Below are 18,802 nucleotides of genomic sequence, written 5' to 3' on the forward strand. Positions count from 1 at the left end.
ATGGTGAAATATGATAGAGTGAAGTGAGCTGATGTGAGGTATATGAAGTATGGTGAGGTGAGGTGTGGTGAGATCAGCTGAAGTAAACTGAGGTGAGATAAGGTGAGGTGAAGTGTGGTGAGATGAGGGGAGGTGTGGTGATGTGAGATTTGGTGAGATGAGGTGAGCTGTCATGTGGAGTGTGGTATGGTGATGTTAGATAAGATGAGACGTGGGGTGGTATGGTTTGTGGTGTTGTGAGGTTTGGTCAGATGAGGTGTGGTGAGGTGAGATGAGGTGAGTTGTATGGTGAGGTGAGGTGTGGTGAGGTGAGGTTTGGTGAGGTCAGATGAGGTCAGGTGAGGTATGAAGTGATGTGGTATGGTAATTGAGGTGAGGATAGGCATGGTGTGGTATGGTTTGTGGTGTGGTGAGGTTTAGTCAGGTATGTTGTGGTAAGGTGAGGTATGATGAGGTGAGGTGAGGTGGTGAGATAAAGTAGTTGTGATATAGTGAGGTGAGGTAAACTATGGTGATTGAGGTGAGGTGTGGTTAAATGAACTGAGGTGAGTTGAGGTGAGATTAGGTGAGGTAAGGAAAAGATGAGGTGCAATGTGGAAATGTGAGGTGAGGTATGTTGAGGTGAGGTGTGTTGAGGTGAGATTGGGTGAGGTATTGTGAAGTGAAGTAAGGTGAAGAATGGTGAAGTGAGATGAGGTGAGGTGAGATTAGATGTAGTATGTAGAGGTGGGGTGATATGAGGTGACTTGAGTTGAAATTACTGAGGTATGGTGAGGTAAGGTAAGTGAGTTGAGGTGAGGTGTAGTGAGGCGAGGTGTGGTACAGTGAGGTGAGGAGTTTAGGTGAGGTATGGTGTTGTGAGGTTAAGTGAGGTATAATGAGATGTGGTAGGATGAAGTGAGTTGTTGTGAGGTATGGTATGGTGAGATGAGGTGAGTCATGGTGTATTGTGGTGAGGTGAGGTGAAGCGTGTTGATGTGAGGTGACCTGAAGTGGTATTAGGTGAGGTATAGTGATATGAGGTAAGGTATGGTGAGATGAGGTGAGATGAAGTGAGGTAAGGTGAGTTGAGAGATAAGGTGAGGTTTGGTGAAGTGAGGTAAGGTGTGGTGATACTGAGGTAAGGTATGGTGAGGTAAGATGAGGTGAGGTGAGTTAAGATGACATTAGGTGAGGTATGGTGAGGTAAGGTGTGATGAATGAAGTAAGGTATAGTGAGGTGAGGAGAGGTGAGATGAAATTAGGTGAGGTGTGGTGAGGTGAGATGAGGTGGGGTGTGATGTAGTGAGGTAAGGTGAGGTAAGATGAGAGGAGATCAGGTGAGGTGTGGTGAGGTGAGCTGAGGTGTGGTGAGATAAGGTGAGGTGTGGTGTAGTGAGGTGAGGTAAGTTGAGGTGAGATTAGTGAGGTATGGTGAGGTGAGTGAGGTAGGTGTGGTGATGTCAGGTATGGTATGGTAAGGTTAGTTGAGGTGAGATGAGGTATGGTAAGGTGAGGAGTTGTGAGGTGAGTATGGTGGGATATGGTGAGGTAAATCAGTACCCAACTTTCCATCTTCTAAAATTGTATAGGGTTGGGGCGCCTGGGTGGCTCAGTGGGTTAAGCCGCTGCCTTCGGCTCAGGTCATGATCCCAGGTCCTGGGTTCGAGCCCCACATCGGGCTTTCTGCTCAGCAGGGAGCCTGCTTCCTCCTCTCTCTCTGCCTGCCTCTCTGCTTACTTGTGATTTCTCTCTGTCAAATAAATAAATAAAATCTTTAAAAAATAATAAAATAAAAATAAAATTGTATAGGGTTTTCTTGTCCACTCTCTTTTCCATGTTCCCTGTGATTTGCACTGATGCCTTTTTTAGTTCCTCTCATTTCCACTGAGAGTTAATGAAGGAGTGGTGATATGTGCTATTGGATGGTTCCATTGGCCATGTTTTGCTGGAAGTCTACAGAGATTCTCTAAGACAATATTTCTTAAACTTTTCTGTCAGAGAATCCCTTTACATTCTTAAAAATTATTGAAGACCCGAAGAGCTTTTATGTTGATTATATCTTTTAATATTTACTGTATTAAATATTAAAGCCGAAAATTTTTTGTATTTATTCACTTAAATTAGCAAAACTGAACCTGTTATATGTAACAGAAAGAATCTGGTCTGTCAGAAGACGGCGGATTCTCACAGGCCGCATCTATGTTAGCCTGTTGTGATACTATGTATCATGAGACCTTTCGGAAAACTCCGCTGTACACTTAGGAAATGAGAATGAAGGAGGCAAATGATGTGTTAGCGTTGTTAGGAAAATGGGTTTTGATTTTGCAGACATTCTGCAAGGGTTTGTGGCACTCCCACCGGGGTTCCCTGGGCCACACTCGGAGAACCATTGCTCTGAGACACCAGCAGCTTCTGTGCCCGCCGGCGTGAGCCGGTCTGGGTTTACCCCAGGGCTTCGGGCCTGAATGACTTTCTCTGCTCTTTGTTTTTTCTCTTGCCTCGATTTCTAGAACGAGAGGCCCCGGAGTTTGCAGTTGAATTTCCTCCTCCAGAAGCGGGGAAGGGAGCTGGCGCGCCACGGCCCGCGTAAGAGCCCGGGGTGGGGGTGGGGAGGCAGCTTCCCCGCAGCCTGCGCGGGCGGCCGCGGCGGGAAGGTGGGGCTGCGCTGCGAGGCCAGTCGGCGGCCTTTCCGCGTTCAGCCCCGAGCAGGGGCACAAGCCTGGCGCCGGCGCCCGGGAGACGAGGGCGGCCCCCCCAGGCGGACCGCGGGCCTGCCGGCTGCGGAGGACCCTGAGCCGCCTAGAGGAGCTGCGCCGGGAGAAGGAGCTTTGCATCCAGAGAACCAGGTGAGGGACGCTCGGGTGCCTCCTCAGGGGAGGGCGTGATGTCGGGGTCCTAGGATCGTCCCCCACTGGCCCAGGGACCCGCCCGCCACCTGCTCCCGGGCCACCCGCTGGGTGCTGGGTGCTGGGTGCTCAGCGGGAGGCTGCTTCTTCCTCTCCCTCTGACCCTCCTCCCACCCCGCCCCCTTATTCTCTCTCTCTCTCTCTCTAATCAATTTAAAAAGAAAAGAAAACCAGACTATGGACTCTGAAAAACGATCTGAGAATTTTGAAGGGGTGGGGGGTGGGAGGTTGGGGGCACCAGGTGGTGGGTATTGTAGAGGGCACGGATTGCATGGAGCACTGAGTGTGGTGCAAAAATAACGAATACTGTTATGCTGAAAAAAAAAATTAAATTATTTTAAAAAAAAAAAGAAAAAAAAAAAAGAAAACCAAGGGCGGGGGCGGAGCTGGGGGGGGGAGCAACGGCGGGCGTGGTGAGTGATGGGCGGGGCGAGCGCTGATGGGCGGGGCCATGGGGAGAAAGTGGTGGTGGGCGGGGCCACCGATGGTTGGCGGGGAGAGCTGGGGTTGGGGGCTGGTGAGAGGGGGTGGGCGTGGCGAGCAGGGGTGGGGTGGTGAGCGGCGGTGGGCGGGGAACTCGTTCCAGGAGGCGTCGGCCCAGCCCTCTGACCCTGCGACCCCACAGGCCGCGCAGCGGGACCCTGGCGGTCCTTGATGGACAGACTTCCTCCTGTCCTCCTGCGGCCTGGGCGGTCGCGTGCAGCTGCAGAGGCTGCCCTCTCTGTTCCCGCCGGGCCTCGGCCGGGCTGGTGCCTGCCTGCGTGGGGCTTGCCCTCCGGTGGACCGCGCTGCCCCTGCAGGCCCCTCCCGCTCCACAGGCCCCTCCCGCTTCGGCGTGCTCCCCGGGTGTCTGTGCAGAAAAGTTCGAACCTGCGGAAAAGTTGGAAACTTTTGGGCATGGGTGTAGCTGTCGCTCGTGCACCGTGGATTGCCTTCTCCGGTCCCTTCTTTCTCCGTTCATGCCAGCGAACTGCGGAAATCGCAATACCTTACTCCTAAATACTAAAAACACAGAAACATCCTGTGCAGAACCTCTGCTCCGTCACTTCCCCTAAGGAGCCGGAGTCCTCGCCGCACCGCGCGCCCGTCCTGTGCGGCTTCTGCGCGTCCCCAGGACGTGCTTTGGAGCTGCTTTGGTTGTGCTAATCACAGGAACTAGAATTTTGAGTTGGGATCAGTCCGGGCCCACACATTGGTTGGTGGTCCTGATAGGTCTGTGAGTTCTGGATCACCCAGGAGGGGCTACAGCTGTGCGCCCTGTGCACAGCCCCCAGGGCTCTCCCCTCTGCCCTTGACAGGCCTGAGCTCATTCCTTTCTGCCGCTTCATGCTCATTCTCATTTGGGCTGAGGTCACCCAGGGGGTTTTCAGAAACCAGATGTCCAACACTGTGATCATGCAACCTGATGGTGAGAGAGAAATCCCTGGAAAGATGATGTGACCTCAGCCGCTGGCCTGGGCAAGGGGGACAGATGACCGTGTCCCCAGCCTAGGCAAGGGGAGCTGGAGGGAAAGGCCCCACTCTGCCCTGAACCCCACTGTCGTTTTCTGAAGATGGGGAACAGTCAGAGGCACCTGGGGAGAGCTTGCGGAGAGGCCGCACTCCGGACAGCCATTCATCCAGATTCTGGCTTGTTTTCAGAGGAGAGCTGCGCGCTTGCCGTCAGAGGGTGGAGCTCATCACCAAACAGCAGGCGAGCGTGGCTGCGGAGACGGCTGTGGAAAGAGAGGCCAGCAACACGTAGGTCATCTGCCTGGGGCGCTGAGGGGGGCAGGCGGTCTGGGCTCAACCTAGTCCCAGGCCAGCCGGGATCTGTGCTAACACCTGTGGCCTGCGGTGCTCGAGGAAGCAGACTAGCTGCGCTCCCGTGTGGGAAACAGACAACCCAAAATGGGAACAAAGAAACCAGTGACCACGAGGACAAGAAAGCTGGTGGCCGTGAGGTCAGGAAGGGTGACTACTTTGAAACAGGTGGTCAGGGAGCCCTCCTGAGAAGTTCCTCCAGGCTAGGACCTGAGTGACCAAAACAACTTGCCTGCAGTGACCAGGAGAGAACATTCTGGGGGGTGGGGATGTGCGAAGCCCCAGGAGCGCCCAACAGAGGGTCCACTCTGTGGGGACAGTGCAGGGGTACTAGTGGGCTTCAGGGAAGAAACGTCAGGACTGGCTTTGCCTTGAACACCCAGCCAGGTGGTGCCTCTACCGAAACTAGGGGGCAGGGCAGGCAGGGGGGTCCAGTGTCTGCGTGGCTGCTGCACAGACACACCGGCTTGGAGCTCCGCACGCACACGGGGCTGGCGTCCGCAGATGCGCCGAGTGCCCCTGGGAGCCAAATGGTGTCCACGCACTTCAGCCCTGTAATTTCATAGCAGCCCTTGGAGAGACTTGGGGACACTAGTGACCTGCCCAGGGTCACGCTGCTAAGAAGGGACGCTATGGGACTTTGGTCCTGGCGCTCTGAGCTGGAGCCCGAGGGCAGCTGCTCCACTTGCTGCTAGGAGAGGGAAGAGCGTCCACCACAGGGGCCAGCGCCAGGCCCCACTGGCCCCAGGAGGGCTGATGGGGCTCTTGGCCACTAGGTGCTGGGGTTTCAGGGGCCACAGGACAGACAGGGCCAGGAGCCCACTAGTGCTTGGAGCAGCAGCTTTGGGAAGCCTGCAGCCCAGCCCCCGCAGGGAGAGACAGGCTCTTCTGTAGGATTTTGAAATCCTCCTGATTCTGTGGACACAGCAGGCCAGGTGTCCGGAAACGATGCCCGGACCGACCGGCGGCTCACAGCCCCTCCCCAGCTGTCGTGGTACCCGCACAGCCGGGTCCTGTGGTCAGCGTCATCCTAGGCTCTTCCCGCAAGGCAGCCCCCCTGGCTACCCCGTTTATCACAGTGTCCCTGTCATTATGTCAGAACACACCAGGGGTTAGGACGACTGGGTGGCGCGCCGGGCTGGCCCCAACTGCAGCATGCCAGAGGGGATTGACGTGAGAGGACGCAGAGTGGCCTTAGAACCGAGAGTCTCCCACTGGCTTTTTGGCCTCCCGGCGCGGTCCTGGGGCAGGGGCGCCGGGTCCTTCCTGGATCTGAGTGGCCTGCAGTTCGGACGGGCTGGAGCCAGGGGAGCCGGCCCCTGGCGCTGGGGGAGAGTGGGCCGTGATGTGACGCGGGCAGGTTGCCTGGCAAGTTCAGTGACCGGCCAAGCCGCCCGCAGTGGGCGCGGGACGTTGCACCCGTTGCCGTCCCCGCTGGCGGGTTTATACAGGTTTCTCTTGGGAAGATGAAAAGGCCATGAGAAGGCCCCCCTGGTGGGTGGTGGCTGCAGGGGGTCTCAGGGCCAGGCCGCCCCCACCCGCCTCCCTTGCTCCCCTGCCCCTGTGTCTCAGCAGTGCCGCCGTGGGCCGCCTCCAGGCGGTGTCCAGACGCCTCTGCAGGGAGCTGGGCACGGAGCGAGTCCTGCAGACGCAGATCAGGGAGCTTCTGCAGAAGGACGAGTGAGTGTGGTGCGGGCGGGGCGGGCGGAGCCTCGAGCTTGACCTCTAACTGCCCTGAACCTGGAAGGAGCTCGTTCAGTCGTTGAAAGGACGAGACTTCACGTTTTTTTTAAATGTTTCCCACTTTCTCCATGTTTGTTTGCATTAGGAGACCTGTGAAACCTGCTTTTCCTTCCCCCTTTCCTGTCCTGTGCTAACTGAGCCGCCAGCACTGTTTGTCACAAGTGTTTCAGGGGTGCCCAGGGCGGCTCAGTCAGCTAGGCGTCCGGCTTGTCCCGCCATGGGCTCAGGTCTGGTCTCAGGGCTGAGAGGGAGCCCGCCTCAGGCTCTGCACTCAGCGGGGGTCCGCCTGACGTGCTCCCTCCTTCTCTCTCCACCCGCCCCCACACTCTCTTTCTTTCTATTAAAAAACATTTTTTAAAGTGTCTCACAACCTTTGTGAAGGCTCCGCCAGAAGAGAGAGTGTTGCCTTGTCCTCAGTGTTTCGCAGACCAGATTGCACATATCAGCTTTGCCTCTAGCTCCTTGAAGCAAGAAAGGGATCTAGGAGGGGTCAGAGCTCTTGTCCCTCCTGCCCTGCTCCGCCTGCATAGGGGCCCCCTCCCCCGAGTGCGGGCCAGGTGGCCTCTGGGAAACACGCAGGAAGGCACAGAGAGGACCAGGATAGGGCGTCGGCCGCAGGCCACACCTCTGCTGGAAGAACCATGGCGGCCCCCAGCAAGTCTCGGGGCCGGAGATCAGTCTGGAACCCCTTCCTTCTTGGAAGCTCAGCACAGTCCAGCCTGATCCCCGGCTCCTGTGGGCTAAAGCACAGCCCTCTCCCCATAATCTAGAGAGAGGAGGGAACAAGAGAAAGGTGGCCTGGATGGTGGATCCTTCTGTGAGCAAGCCAGAGAGGATGAAGGCATTTATTGGCCCTTGCTTGACAGTTGGCCCCAAGGCCAGGGCTCACCAACCAGCACGCAGCTGGGCAGTCATCTTCACCAGAGCCACAAAAAAGCTGTGGTCCTGCCTTGTCAGATTCCCAGATCTATCTGTGCTCCTGTGCGTGGCTGGGGTCCGGGTGATCTGCGCTCCTGCGCATAGCGGCGACCCAGTGCGTCCACAGTTGAGCACAAGCATTCTTTCAGCCTTCTGGAGGGTCGGGAAGCCAGGAGCAGTGTGGCTGAGTGGTTCTGACTCAAGGTCTCCCCTAAGGATGGCAGTCAAGGCAGTGGCATCTGAAGGCTCACTGGGCTGGATGGGGGTCAGCTTCCGGGCCCACTTAGCTCTCCCCAACAGAGGCCTCCTCCTAGGGCTTCTCGGAACAGCCCCCCAGGTGAGCAATGTGGAGGAGGAGTAGAAGTAGCAAACCCAAAGCCCCGGTGTCATCTCAGAAGTGACATGCCGTCCGTCCCTGCTGCCACATTTGGATCCACAGAGGCCAGGTGGGGGCAAGTGCTCAGGGTGTGCACACAGGACACAGGGTCACGGGCTGTCGCCTTGGGAACTGGCCACCTCGTGTTGAGTCTCAAGTTGGCGTCCAGACGTGGTGTTGGCAGAACCAGCCGTCGAGCCCGCAGGCGCCTGGCACGTGGGGAGCTGGGCCTCCTCCTCACCTGGGCACTTCCGTCTCTAAGATGATGCCATCACGTGGTGTCACAGTGGCACACGGTGAGCTGAGCGACTGTGCTTCTCAGGGAATCGCAGCAGTGACAGGGACGCAGGTGAAGAAGGAAGCTCTGTGTCCAGAGAAAGCGGCTGTTCCCCAGAACACAGACCGCCATGCCCGGCTCAGGGCAGGACCGTCTGGGTCGTGAAGGGCGTGTGCAGAGTGCGGCCTGGCCGGCCCTCTGCTGCGGGTGGACTGGGTGCTCAGCCCCAAGGGGCCAAGTCTGTGTACCTTCTCAAAACCTCCCGCATGCGTCTGGCCCTCTGACCTTCCTGTCACGGTTACCTCTCTCTGACTGACCATGCTATTTGGAGATTATTATTTGGAGAAAGTGGGACCTTAGTGAAACCCCCATCTATTTCAGGCCTAGGGACCCCATAATCAATCAGCCAAACCTTCCTGCCACCCATCCATGGCCAGAGCCCAGAAACCCCCAGAACCCCAGCCCCCCTCCCCTCCATGTCCCAGTGCCGCAGGGAGCCCCCTTCAAGGGCAGCGTCTCCCACCTGCGCCCCTGGCCTATTTCAGGGTGTCACCCCGTCTGCAGGCCAGGTGGGGGCCGGGGCAGGTGGGTGCCCATGGGCCATCCAGGTGGAGATTCAGGTTCAAGCAGGGCAGGGGCCGCAGGTGCTGAGGTGAAGGGGGAGCCTCACTCTCCAGCAGCTGCAGGCCCAGAGGGCTCCCAGGAGGACGAGCTGACCTTGATCGGTGTTGGTCAAAACTGGCTGACCAGGCCCTCCCAGACCCCTGGAGTGGACACTCCACGGAGGGTGCGGGCCCAGGTGTCCCACACGGTCACCAGCACAAACAGAAGTGTCTCTTGTTTGAAGGAGCAGCATGTGGCACGTTGCCATCCAGGAGAGACAGCTCGAGGATGCCTGGAAGTCTGCCCGGGAGGAGGAGGCGGCTGGCAGGAAGCACCTCCGGGAGCAGGCGGCCAAGCAGCTCCGCAGGGAGGAGGAGGCCGCAGAGAAGGCGGAGCGGAACAGGCTGCTAAGGGTGAGGTGGGTGTTGAGGGCCTGCGGGCATTGGGGCTCTGGAGAGACTGGCTTGTCCCCGCTGAGCCCAGCCCTGGCCCATGGCCCGGCCGGAGTCCTCCTCAGTGCCACCCCTCCCCCTGCTGGACCTGACACCCACTTTTCCTTCCGTTTCCTCCTCTGGCTACTCCCAAGGGCTCAGACCCCGCAGTTCCCGGGGTGCGGGGGCCTCCTGTTGGGCCACTCCTGAGTGGCGCAGGGCTTGTCCGCACGTGCGCCATGGCCCCGTCCCACTGTGAAGGGAGCACCCAACTCCCTGGGCACAGCCCCCAGCTCCTTTCCTGAGGTCCTCGCGACTCTTCCCCTCCCTGTCCCAGCCAGTCCACTGCCAGATTGCTCTGGGAGCCAAGCCCCCCGTCACTCGCGGGGTCCTCAGCCACCCCTCCCCTCCAGTTGGGTCCTGGTCCTGTCCGTGGTGCCCGTCCTGCCCCGTGTCCCCATCTTGGCCCTCGCCCTTGGCACGAGCACACAGGTACCGCCAGCCTGGCCCTTCTGGACACCTGTTCCCCAGGTGGGCGTGGCCCCTGCAGAGCTGAGGCTCACGCGTGTCTGTTCCCACTGCCCTCTGCCCCCGCAGGAAGTCCACGTACCTCCAGAAGGAGCACGGGCTCAGGCACCAGAAGCTGGTGGAAGACGCCCAGAGGAATCGCAAGACGGCAGTGAAATTCCTGAAGGCTTCCCTGAGAAGGTAGCATTTTCAGACTCTCTTCCCGTTGATACCCCAGAGGAGAAACAGAAGAATGGGTCCTTTGTTTTTGTTTTAAAATTCCCCAATTTTATTATTAAATCATCACCTTACTGTTAAAAAATAATAAAACTGTGTTTTTAGTTTTGAGCTGATCACCTGCTTGTTCTCAGAAGAGGACCTCGCATGAGGCGGCCACAGCCTCCAGTCCGGGGAGACGTGTCTCCGCATGTCCTCGTGACAGACGGACGGACGGACAGACAGATGCCCCACACAGCACTGTGCCTTCCATGTCGCCACAGTCCATTATTTCCCTGGTGGACATGCCCAACCCCCAGGCTCCTCCTGGTCCTGTTCTTGTGCATCAATGAGATTTTGGTCCTTCTGGTGAAAAATGCACCTTCCCCCAGATGCCGGGAGCAGGAGGAGCAGGAGGAGAAGGAGGCCCGGGCACACATGAGGAGGCGCATGGACGCTGTCCTGGCCCTGAAGAACAGCGTCACAGCCAACAGGGTAGGTGCCCGGCTCACAGCCATCATCCCTGGAGGGACAGCCCAAGAGCCTCCTGACACCCTCAGGGCCCTGTGCAACCCTCCAGGAGCCTGTCCAGGCAGGCGTGTGTCCTTCCGGGCAGGGCTCCACACCTGCACACTGCTTGGCCCGCCCTGCCGCGTCTTCCTGAGTCCCTGCTCCTCCAGACGGGAGTCCCATGTCCTCAGACTCCCCACTCAGTCACTCCCCCAAGGATCTGTTGTGTCCCCCCCCCCCCCCCCCCCCGTCTGTGCTGGCCCTAGCCAGGTCCTAGCTGGGCAGGAAGAAAGCCCCCAGACCTGTCCTCAGGGGGCCTGGTCTGTGGGAGGAGTGATGACAAGGCGACAAGGCTCCAGGAGGACCAGGGCTTCCTGAGGCCGTGGGCAGGGGTCCAGGATCTTGCTGGAGGAAGCGACACCCCCGGGGCCTCGGATATGGCAGTTGGGCCTGGAACGTGCAGAAGGGAAGAAGGGGAACAGCATTTGCCAAGGCTTAGAGGCAAGAGAGAGCAGGCCTCTTGGTGGGAAACCCAGGGAGGCCAAGAAACAATGAGTGGGCAGAGGCCGGCAGAAGACAGCAGTTGGCGCCCTCAGGCTGCAGGAAGCCCCTGAGGGTCTTGAGGAGGGAGGGTCAGTAGGTGGGGGGGGGGGCAGGTGAGGGGGCGGGGCTCTGCAAACTTCTCTTCAGGAATCTCAGAGCTAGTTTAACTTCACCAGTGAGACAGAAAGTTCCGGGGTGTGTGTGCACATGTGTGTGCCAATGCTCTCTATTCCCAAGGAAACGCTCCGGAAATTTCAAGCATGGAGCCAGGCAAAGGCGGAGCTGGCTGAGCAGAAGGCCCAGACCGAGAAGGAGATGATTCTGGCCCAAGGTGGGGACGCCTTCAAACACCTTTTCCATCAACGCAGGTGCCAGGAGCTGGAAGCCCAGAACCGGTAAGTGCGAGGCGCCCTCCGGGGGAGGGGCCCCTGGGCCAGCCCAGTCAGGCAGGCTGCTTCCCTCCCCAGGCTTCCCCCCTGGCATGGAGGCTCCAGCCCTCCCGCCACACCCTGCTCCCCAGACCCCAGCACATGGGGCCTCCCCCGGGCCCCAGAGCCTTCCGGGCCTGTCTCCCCGGCGCAGCCCTCCTCAGGCTCCTGGCCTGGTTTCCCGGTTTCTCAAGAGCTGCCCCGAGACCCCAGAGTGGCTCGCTCTCCCTGTCTCTGGGTGGTCCGTGACCCTCCTTGCCGGGGCTCTGGGCAGCCTGGGCTCACCCTCCTGGGCTCCCCTTTCTGATTTCCTCCAAAAGGGCACCCGGTACTGAGCCTCCTCACTATCCTGCATCCTTGTCATTCCCCCTGGGACCCCCCTCAGCCCTATGGGGTCCCCGTACCTCGCCCCCCAGGCTGCCCCTGCCCTGCTTCCCGCCCCCAAGCCCCCCGCAGGAGTGGGCTTCCCGAGTTCCCAAGATCAGTGTTCTGCCCCTGCCTGCCTCCTGCGGGGCGTGTCCCTTCTCCCACTACCAGCCCCCCAGCCCCCAACCCATCATGGCCACCGTTAGGGTCTACCCAGGGGTGGCCTCCTGGTCATCTCCCTGGGGACAGCATCTCCAGTCTAGGAGTCACCGTGCCCTGAGTGTCACCACAGGAGCTTTGCCATCACCCCACCCCACTACAGGCTCCCCAGGGCAGCTCCACCAAAGCCCCCGACCCCCGCCGTCTGGTACAGGCCTGGCACAGGGAGGGCCAGTGGGGAGGAGCCAGAATGAGTGAGTGTGGCCTTGCTTTGTGCCTCAGTGGGTGTGCCCCAGCCGCCAGCCTGGAAGCCAGGGGCCAGGGGCCGCACTTGTGGGATCAGGTTTACTGTGGGTCCTGGGCCTAGGCCAGGCTGGGCTGGAATTTTAAGTCCTGGGTCTCCAGCCTGGCAGCCCTCCTGGCCTCATCTGCTCCCTCAGGAGCCAGGGGCTCGAGCCAGGACCAGTTCCTTGCAACCTCTGCCCAGGGGCTGGACCTGGGTCCCTGTGGAAGTGTCTCCTGACGGTCACCGTGCTGAGCCAGGGCCGCCTGCCCCTACAACCCTCCACCCCAGAAGCTGATCGAACCGTGCATGTCACCCACTCTGGCCACATGGTGTTTTCCCACAGCACCTTCGAGGAAGAGCAGAGGCTCAGAAAGCAAGAGATCGTCGGTCGGATTCTGAAAGAGGAGGCCACGGAAGAGAGCAGGAAGAGGAAACAGTCGTCCCCTGCCAAGGCCCGGGACCAGCCGACTCTGCGGGAGAAGACGTGGAGTTACATCACGGACGTCTGTGAAGGGAGGGACACAGCAGTCCCTTACGGTCACCTGCTGGTGAGCCGGGAGCCCTTGCCAGTCAAAAGTGCGCACCTCCAGGGGCGCAGACGGATGACCCGAGGGCCCGGGACCTGGAGTCATTGTATCAACCCCTCCAGCTAAGATCCAACAGAAGAAACTGCCCATCCTGCCCCAGGATGTCTCCAGTGTGCTCTTCCTCAGGCTGTCCTTGCTGGGGGACCCCACGGGGGCGGGCGTGTCCTCTCCGCAGCAGGCGGGGCGGCAGGCCACAGGGCGCCCACCAGAGAGCTGTCTTTTCCTGGGTGATGCCGCAGGCACACGGACAGACCCAGGTCTCTGGTGCCCCATCCACATGGGAGCCGCCCCCTGGGGACTCCACTGGAGGAGGCATCGCCTGCAACATGGTGGCTCAGGTCGCCTGACCCGTCCCTATGTAACTGAGACAGGCCAACGAGCAGAGGCCAGTCCCAGCCAAGGGGGCATTTGTGCCTCAGACTCCTGCGTCCTCCCTCTCGTGCATGCCCTCATCCCTTCACGCCGGCATCCCTACTGAGGGCCAACTCCGGCCAGCCCCCCCGGCAGGTGACCTATTGACCTGTCTTTGGGGATGTGGGGCAGGAACATGAGGCCCCCCACCTGGGCCCAGTACAGCACTTCTGCCCTTGTATACCCCAAAACCTCGAGGTCCGGGGCACTGGCTCCAACCAATGCACGGCCGCAAAAAGCCCCTCGGGGCACTGCCCTCGGCCTCTGTGGGGCCTTCACTCTGTCCCGAGGTGGTCTTCAGTCTTCTCCTGCTTCCCAGCCCCGTGTCCACACTGAGCTGGCTCACCTCCGGGCCTTCCTCCCTGCCGCTTCCTCCTCTTGCCCCCCCAGGCCCTCTGGCCCCCTGGCTGGAGTCTCCAGCCAGCTGCCCCAGGAGCCTTCCCTGCCCGTCCACATTGGGAGCCCTGTAGGGAGGCTGTGCCCAGGCCCCACTGAAGCCCAGTCCCAGGACCAGGTGTCCTCCGAGGGGTAACCATGAAGGACTTTTCCGGGGTGTGGTTCATAGGAGCAAAAATTAGAAATCGTGCAAAACTAAGGGTTGGTGAGAAGATACCAGTAGGTGTCTTGTGGATTCTTTTGTGGGTGTTGGAGAAAAATATTTAATGCTGTATACAGATACTTACATTTTAAATGGGAAAAGTTACAAAACAAACTGTGTTCCGGTCCCCGGGTAAGCCCCAAGGGGCTCTCTGTGAGGGTTATTTTCTTCTCACTGATCTGTAACATCCCTATTTTCCGTGATTAGTTACCACATTCTCTTCCCCAACAACAGGATGGCGACGGGGCCACACACCCCAGAGCCTCACAGTTACTGGAAGCCATTTCCAGTGAATCCGTCCAGGGAGACCCCGGGAACACCAGCTGGGAAGATGACACGCTGGCCGAGCCGGAGATCCCCGGGCTCTGGAAGGAAGACTACAAGCCGTACCAGGTGAGCGCTTCCTGCTTCCAGGACCTGAGTTTGGAAATTCGGGGCTCCTGATGGCCTGGAGCCAAGGCTGCAGACAGCCCCTCACTCCCGTGGCCCAGGGGGACAGTGTTATTTGTGCCGCTCCCTGCTGCGCATTTCAAAACCTTCCTGTTGGCCTGATTTAAAAATCTAGGAAACTGGCGTTCCTCCTGGTTGTGCTCTCTCTCTTTCTCTCTGTCAAGTAAATAAATAAAATCTTTTTCTTTGTTTTATTTATTTATTTTTGACAGGGTTGCCATTCTCAAAGGTCAGAGAAATTTCTAAGATACAGTGTTTCTGGATTTCAACAGATACTTCACAAAATTTCTCAAAATATTCCTGCAGGCAAGATGAAGCTGTTGGGCTACAGAACAGAACCATAGAACCTTTAAGTACACAACTTCAATGGTCATCACAAGGCTAAGAATTAATGGGAACATGGCCCTTTGGAAGGAGATGTTTAAAAGAATGTCCACTAGACAATCTTCATTGACCCTTTCCTAATTAGTTCAACACGAATGAAATTTTTTTTAAAAAGCTTAAAAATCTAGGAAACTGGGGTATCTGGGTAGCTCAATCAGTTAAGCCTCCATGTCATTTTTTTATTTTGCTTTGTTGCTACTGAGACATTAGCTCTTTATTTTATTTTTTTTTAAAGATTTATTTATTTATGTGAGAGAGAGTAAGAAAGAGCACGGCTGGGGGCATGGGGTGTGGGCAGAGGGAGTGGGACAAGCGGACTTCCCACTGAGCGTGGAGCCTGACCCGGGCTCCGTCTCTCAACCCCAAGATCACGGCCTGAGCCAGAATCGAGAGTCAGACGCTATCTGAGCACTGAGGTGTCCAGGGCCAGCGCAGAGCCTGCTTGAGACTCTCTCTCTCCTGCGGCGCCTGGGGGGCTCAGTCGGTGACCGTCTGCCTTGGACTCTAGTCATGGTCCCAGGGTCCTGGGATGGAGCCCCGTGTCGGGCTCCCTGCCGAGCAGGGAGCCTGCTTCTCCCTCTCCCACACCCCCCTCTCTCGCTCTGTCTCTGTCAAATAAATAAATTTAAAAATAAATAACTTATTTAAATTTAAATTTATTTAAATTGTTAAATTATTAAAATAATTTTATTTAAAAATAAATAAATAAATAAGATCTTAAAAAAAGAAAAATATTCTCTCTCTCCCTCTGCTGCTCTCCTGCCAAAAAAATTAAAAACAAATAAATAAATAAAAACAGATAAATAAATAAACTGTTCAAAAATCTAGAAAACTCTGGTCTGCCATTACTTCCCAGAAATGTGCCAGGGCCCTGGATGGGTCTACTCTTCCCATCTGTCCTTTCTCTCTGAAGTAGGGACCGCTGGCCTTGCGATCACTGGGCTCCCTGAGCGGCCTGCCGGGCGGTGCAGGCTGTCCCTTGGCTGCTCTGGCCCCGGCTCTGCGCCGCTCACCTCTGCAGCCACTGACTGAGCTGCTCTCGGCCGTGGGGAGAGCACCTCGCTGGGCCCGGGCTGGCCCTCGAGTATCAGCTGCCGTTTCCTGGAACCGCAGGTGCCCAAGGAGGAGGTGGACCGGAAGCCCGTGGGGGGGACGAAGATGGACAAGGACATTCTGGCCCGCACCGTGGAGCAGCTGCGCAGCAGAGTGACCCACAGGCAGGTGGTGTCCGGGCGCGAGTTCCGAGGTCGCCCCTTCAAGAGCAAGCCACAGCTCGTCCACTTCAAGGTGAGCCCGAGAGCCCACCGGGCCGCAGTCGGGGTGCGGCACTACTGGCATCCCCCCGTGCTGAGGGTGCTGGGGGGTCAGACAGCAGCCCCGGGAGGGCCCTCGTCCCAGCCAACGGCCTCCCTGGGAAGGGACGTGAGGAGGCCAGCGCTCACACGTCGTCTCAGTCACCAGACTCTGCAGGACAGGGTGCTGGTGGGCTCCTGGGACGGCACACTGTCCCCTCCGTGACACAGAGCTGGGTGCCAGCCCCGGCCGCACGCTGTCCGAGGTCCCCAGGGAGCTGTTCCCCGCTCCCGCTCTCCGGGCTCTTCCCGAGTCTCCAGAGGCCCTTCCTAAGTCGGGAGACCTTGGGAATTGTTGCTGAGCTCTTAGGGTGCTCCCCATGCTGTCTCTGCCGCCGTCCTCACGTCGTCAGCACGTGGACGTAAGGGCACATGGGGAAAAGCTGCCACGTGCTCAGAAGAACTTCTCTGGTTTTTCCAGGATTTTGATATTGGCAAAGTGTACAAGAAAAGGATCACGTTGACAAACGCCACCTACACCATTAACTTCTGCAAGCTGGTGGGCGTGGAGGAGCATCTCCGGGACTTCATCCACATCCAGTGAGAGGCCACGGGGTGCGGCCTGGGGGTGCGGTCCCCTGTGTGTCAGAGCTGCTGCCCCACACCCAGGTGGCCTTGGTCTGGGCTAATGCCTTCTGCTGGGAGGCAGCTCAGTCTGTCAGCTTGGGTTGGCCTGTCTGGGGTCAGCCCCTGCCTCCGTGATCAGGGCTGTGGCAGCCACATTTCTTCCCTGTCCGTTTTGGTGCCGCCCACTCTGGGTAAGATGTCCCTGGTGGTTGTTGGGCCTTTTCTGTGAGAAGGTTAAAGCCATCCCTGCCTCAGGACTATCCTTCCAGCTGTGTTTGCGTGTCCTCTCTGTCACCGTGCTTCTACGTTCTTCTTCTACGACCCCACTGGCGTGTGAGTTGGACCTTTTCACACCTACCTGGTCCCCTTTAACGCTTGCTTCTCCCCTACTTTACTTCTCCCTCCTTTCTCTCGAGCTGACCTGCTTGTGTCTGCGGCGATGTCTCTCTTTGCTTCTGCTCCTTAGCATTTTGCCTTCGGTTTTAAAAACCTTCTTCCTGGTTTCCACCAGCTTTTAGCTGATGCATTTGGAAGCCTGCGATGACCCGGGACAGCTCTAGGACTCCTGGCGGGGGCACATGGGTGCAGGCCAGGTCCCCACCGCCCATCCCCACCGCCTGTCCCTGCACTCTGCGCTCGCTGACCTGGGCTCTGGTCAGCTTCTCCCATGCGGGACATGCTGTCCACTTCTGGGGCTGCTTGTAGGTCAGACGGGGCATCTGCGTTCCCCCTTCTCTCTCTCCGGCAGTGCTATAGGCCCTTGTGCCATCTGCAAAGGTCTGTGTGGGCAGAGCCCAGCTGGGAACTGCTGCTGGCCCCATTATTCTGTCCTGCCGTCCTGCCGTCATGCTGGAGGCACGGGATTTACTTGTGGTCTACTTGGACTTCACGCTGGTCTGTGGGTCTCTGGGGGGTGTCTAGGGCCCCGACTCAGGGTGTCCGCTCCCTCAGCACCCGAAGCACTCCCCAGTGGGGCTGGAGCTGGAGTCCTGCCCTGAGGTTGTCCCCACCCCCATCTTCTGGTTCCTGTGGCTTCTGCTGGCACGTCGGTGTCAGCCCGAAGGTCCAGCCCTTGGATGGTGTCTGGCTTTCCCTCTGGTCTCCTTGAGATGTCCTTGTCTCCGGGGTCCTGAAGCCCCTCCGCAGCACAGCAGGCTTGGGCTGGTTTTCTTAGACACATTAGGGCTCACTGAGGACCCAGACCTCTGAACAGCTGTGGACGTCTCCCTAGCTGGTGTCCAGGTGTGTTCTCAAGGCTGACACTCAGTCAGCCCTTCTCCTTCTGCATCTACTTGGCTGTTGAAATTGTGTCAGTGACCATACTTCTCATTTCCAGGAGCCCTGCACCCTGCCTCAGGCCAGTGGCTACCTCGTGACCACGTCTGGCTCCTTTCCAATGTCTGTGGTTCTCTATTTCTGTCCTTGGTCATTTTAACATGACTCCTTTTAAAGTCACTATTCAGTCGTTCTCTTACCCGAGGCCCTTGGAGTTTGGCCCTGCCGTCTGCACTTGTGTTGTTGGTGTCCACGTGTCCTTTCCAACAAGGGAACCCCATCTTATCACCAGTGGGACTCTGTCCTCCCCCAGGGGGTCTCTGTGATGTGGCGTCAAAAACCTCCCTTCCCACATAGACAAGTTTTGGTTCTGCCCGGTGCTGTGGGGTCACTACCAGCCAGGGAGGAGACGATTACATCAAATCGTAGCTTATACATTTCTAACCCAAACGCCAAGTACTCCCCATTGTAGGAATTCTCTGGGAGCTTCTTTTCCTCACTCAGGCTCCAGACCAAGACAGGCTGACTGCCCCCTGAGTCTCCCTGTGGAGCTGGGGCTCTTTCTTGGGATCTTTCACTACAAGTGGGGTTCCGAGGGTCCTGACTGTGTGCAGGGTCAGTGCCAGCCCCCTGCCTGGCTCACAGCCCTCACACTGGTATTAATATCCTGCCCTTGGCTCCAGGCGGGTACACTCGTGTCCCCTGGGGGCACTGCTGTTCACTGCATGGGACCTGGCCCCTCCCTCCCTCTGCACCCATTACATGAGTGTGTCCTGGGCCCTGGGACCTGGGGCTCGGTGCCTAGGACGGGCAGGAAGGGGTCCAGAAGGCCCGCTCGGTGGCTGCTCTGGGCCGTGGCTACAGCGCAGCTGATTCCAGCCCAACCACACGTTCCCTGTCAATCTGATCGCGTGTCACACAGATGGTTGTACCCACAGCTTTGATCCCCCTGGTCCCATGTCAGCTGGGATGTCCTGCGAAGTACTTGTCACCTTCAAGCCCATGGTGAGTGTCTATTCTGAAACCAGACGGTATGAAGGGACTTTCCTCTATCGTGAGTGGGTGGTGGGGGGAACCAGGTCTCTGCCCCTCCCCAGGCTCTGCAGACACTGTTGTGGTGACGG

General features: G+C 58.2%; 1 protein-coding gene across 1 annotated transcript in view; it reads left to right on the plus strand.

The window, feature by feature from the left end:
• CFAP74 (cilia and flagella associated protein 74) overlaps positions 1–18,802 on the plus strand; it is a 58,810-nt gene that overhangs the window by 6,152 nt on the left and 33,856 nt on the right. Inside the window, exons 5-17 of the mRNA XM_047724341.1 lie at positions 2,493–2,568; positions 2,682–2,828; positions 4,530–4,628; positions 6,264–6,371; positions 8,853–9,026; positions 9,637–9,747; positions 10,155–10,257; positions 11,053–11,210; positions 12,398–12,602; positions 13,885–14,043; positions 15,598–15,771; positions 16,258–16,376; positions 18,617–18,683. Of these exons, the coding sequence (XP_047580297.1) occupies positions 2,493–2,568; positions 2,682–2,828; positions 4,530–4,628; positions 6,264–6,371; positions 8,853–9,026; positions 9,637–9,747; positions 10,155–10,257; positions 11,053–11,210; positions 12,398–12,602; positions 13,885–14,043; positions 15,598–15,771; positions 16,258–16,376; positions 18,617–18,683 (1,700 nt within the window). The remainder of the gene's footprint in view (positions 1–2,492; positions 2,569–2,681; positions 2,829–4,529; positions 4,629–6,263; positions 6,372–8,852; positions 9,027–9,636; positions 9,748–10,154; positions 10,258–11,052; positions 11,211–12,397; positions 12,603–13,884; positions 14,044–15,597; positions 15,772–16,257; positions 16,377–18,616; positions 18,684–18,802) is intronic.

Source organism: Lutra lutra, chromosome 4 (assembly GCF_902655055.1).
Source record: "Lutra lutra chromosome 4, mLutLut1.2, whole genome shotgun sequence".
NCBI classification, from domain to species: Eukaryota; Metazoa; Chordata; class Mammalia; order Carnivora; family Mustelidae; genus Lutra; species Lutra lutra.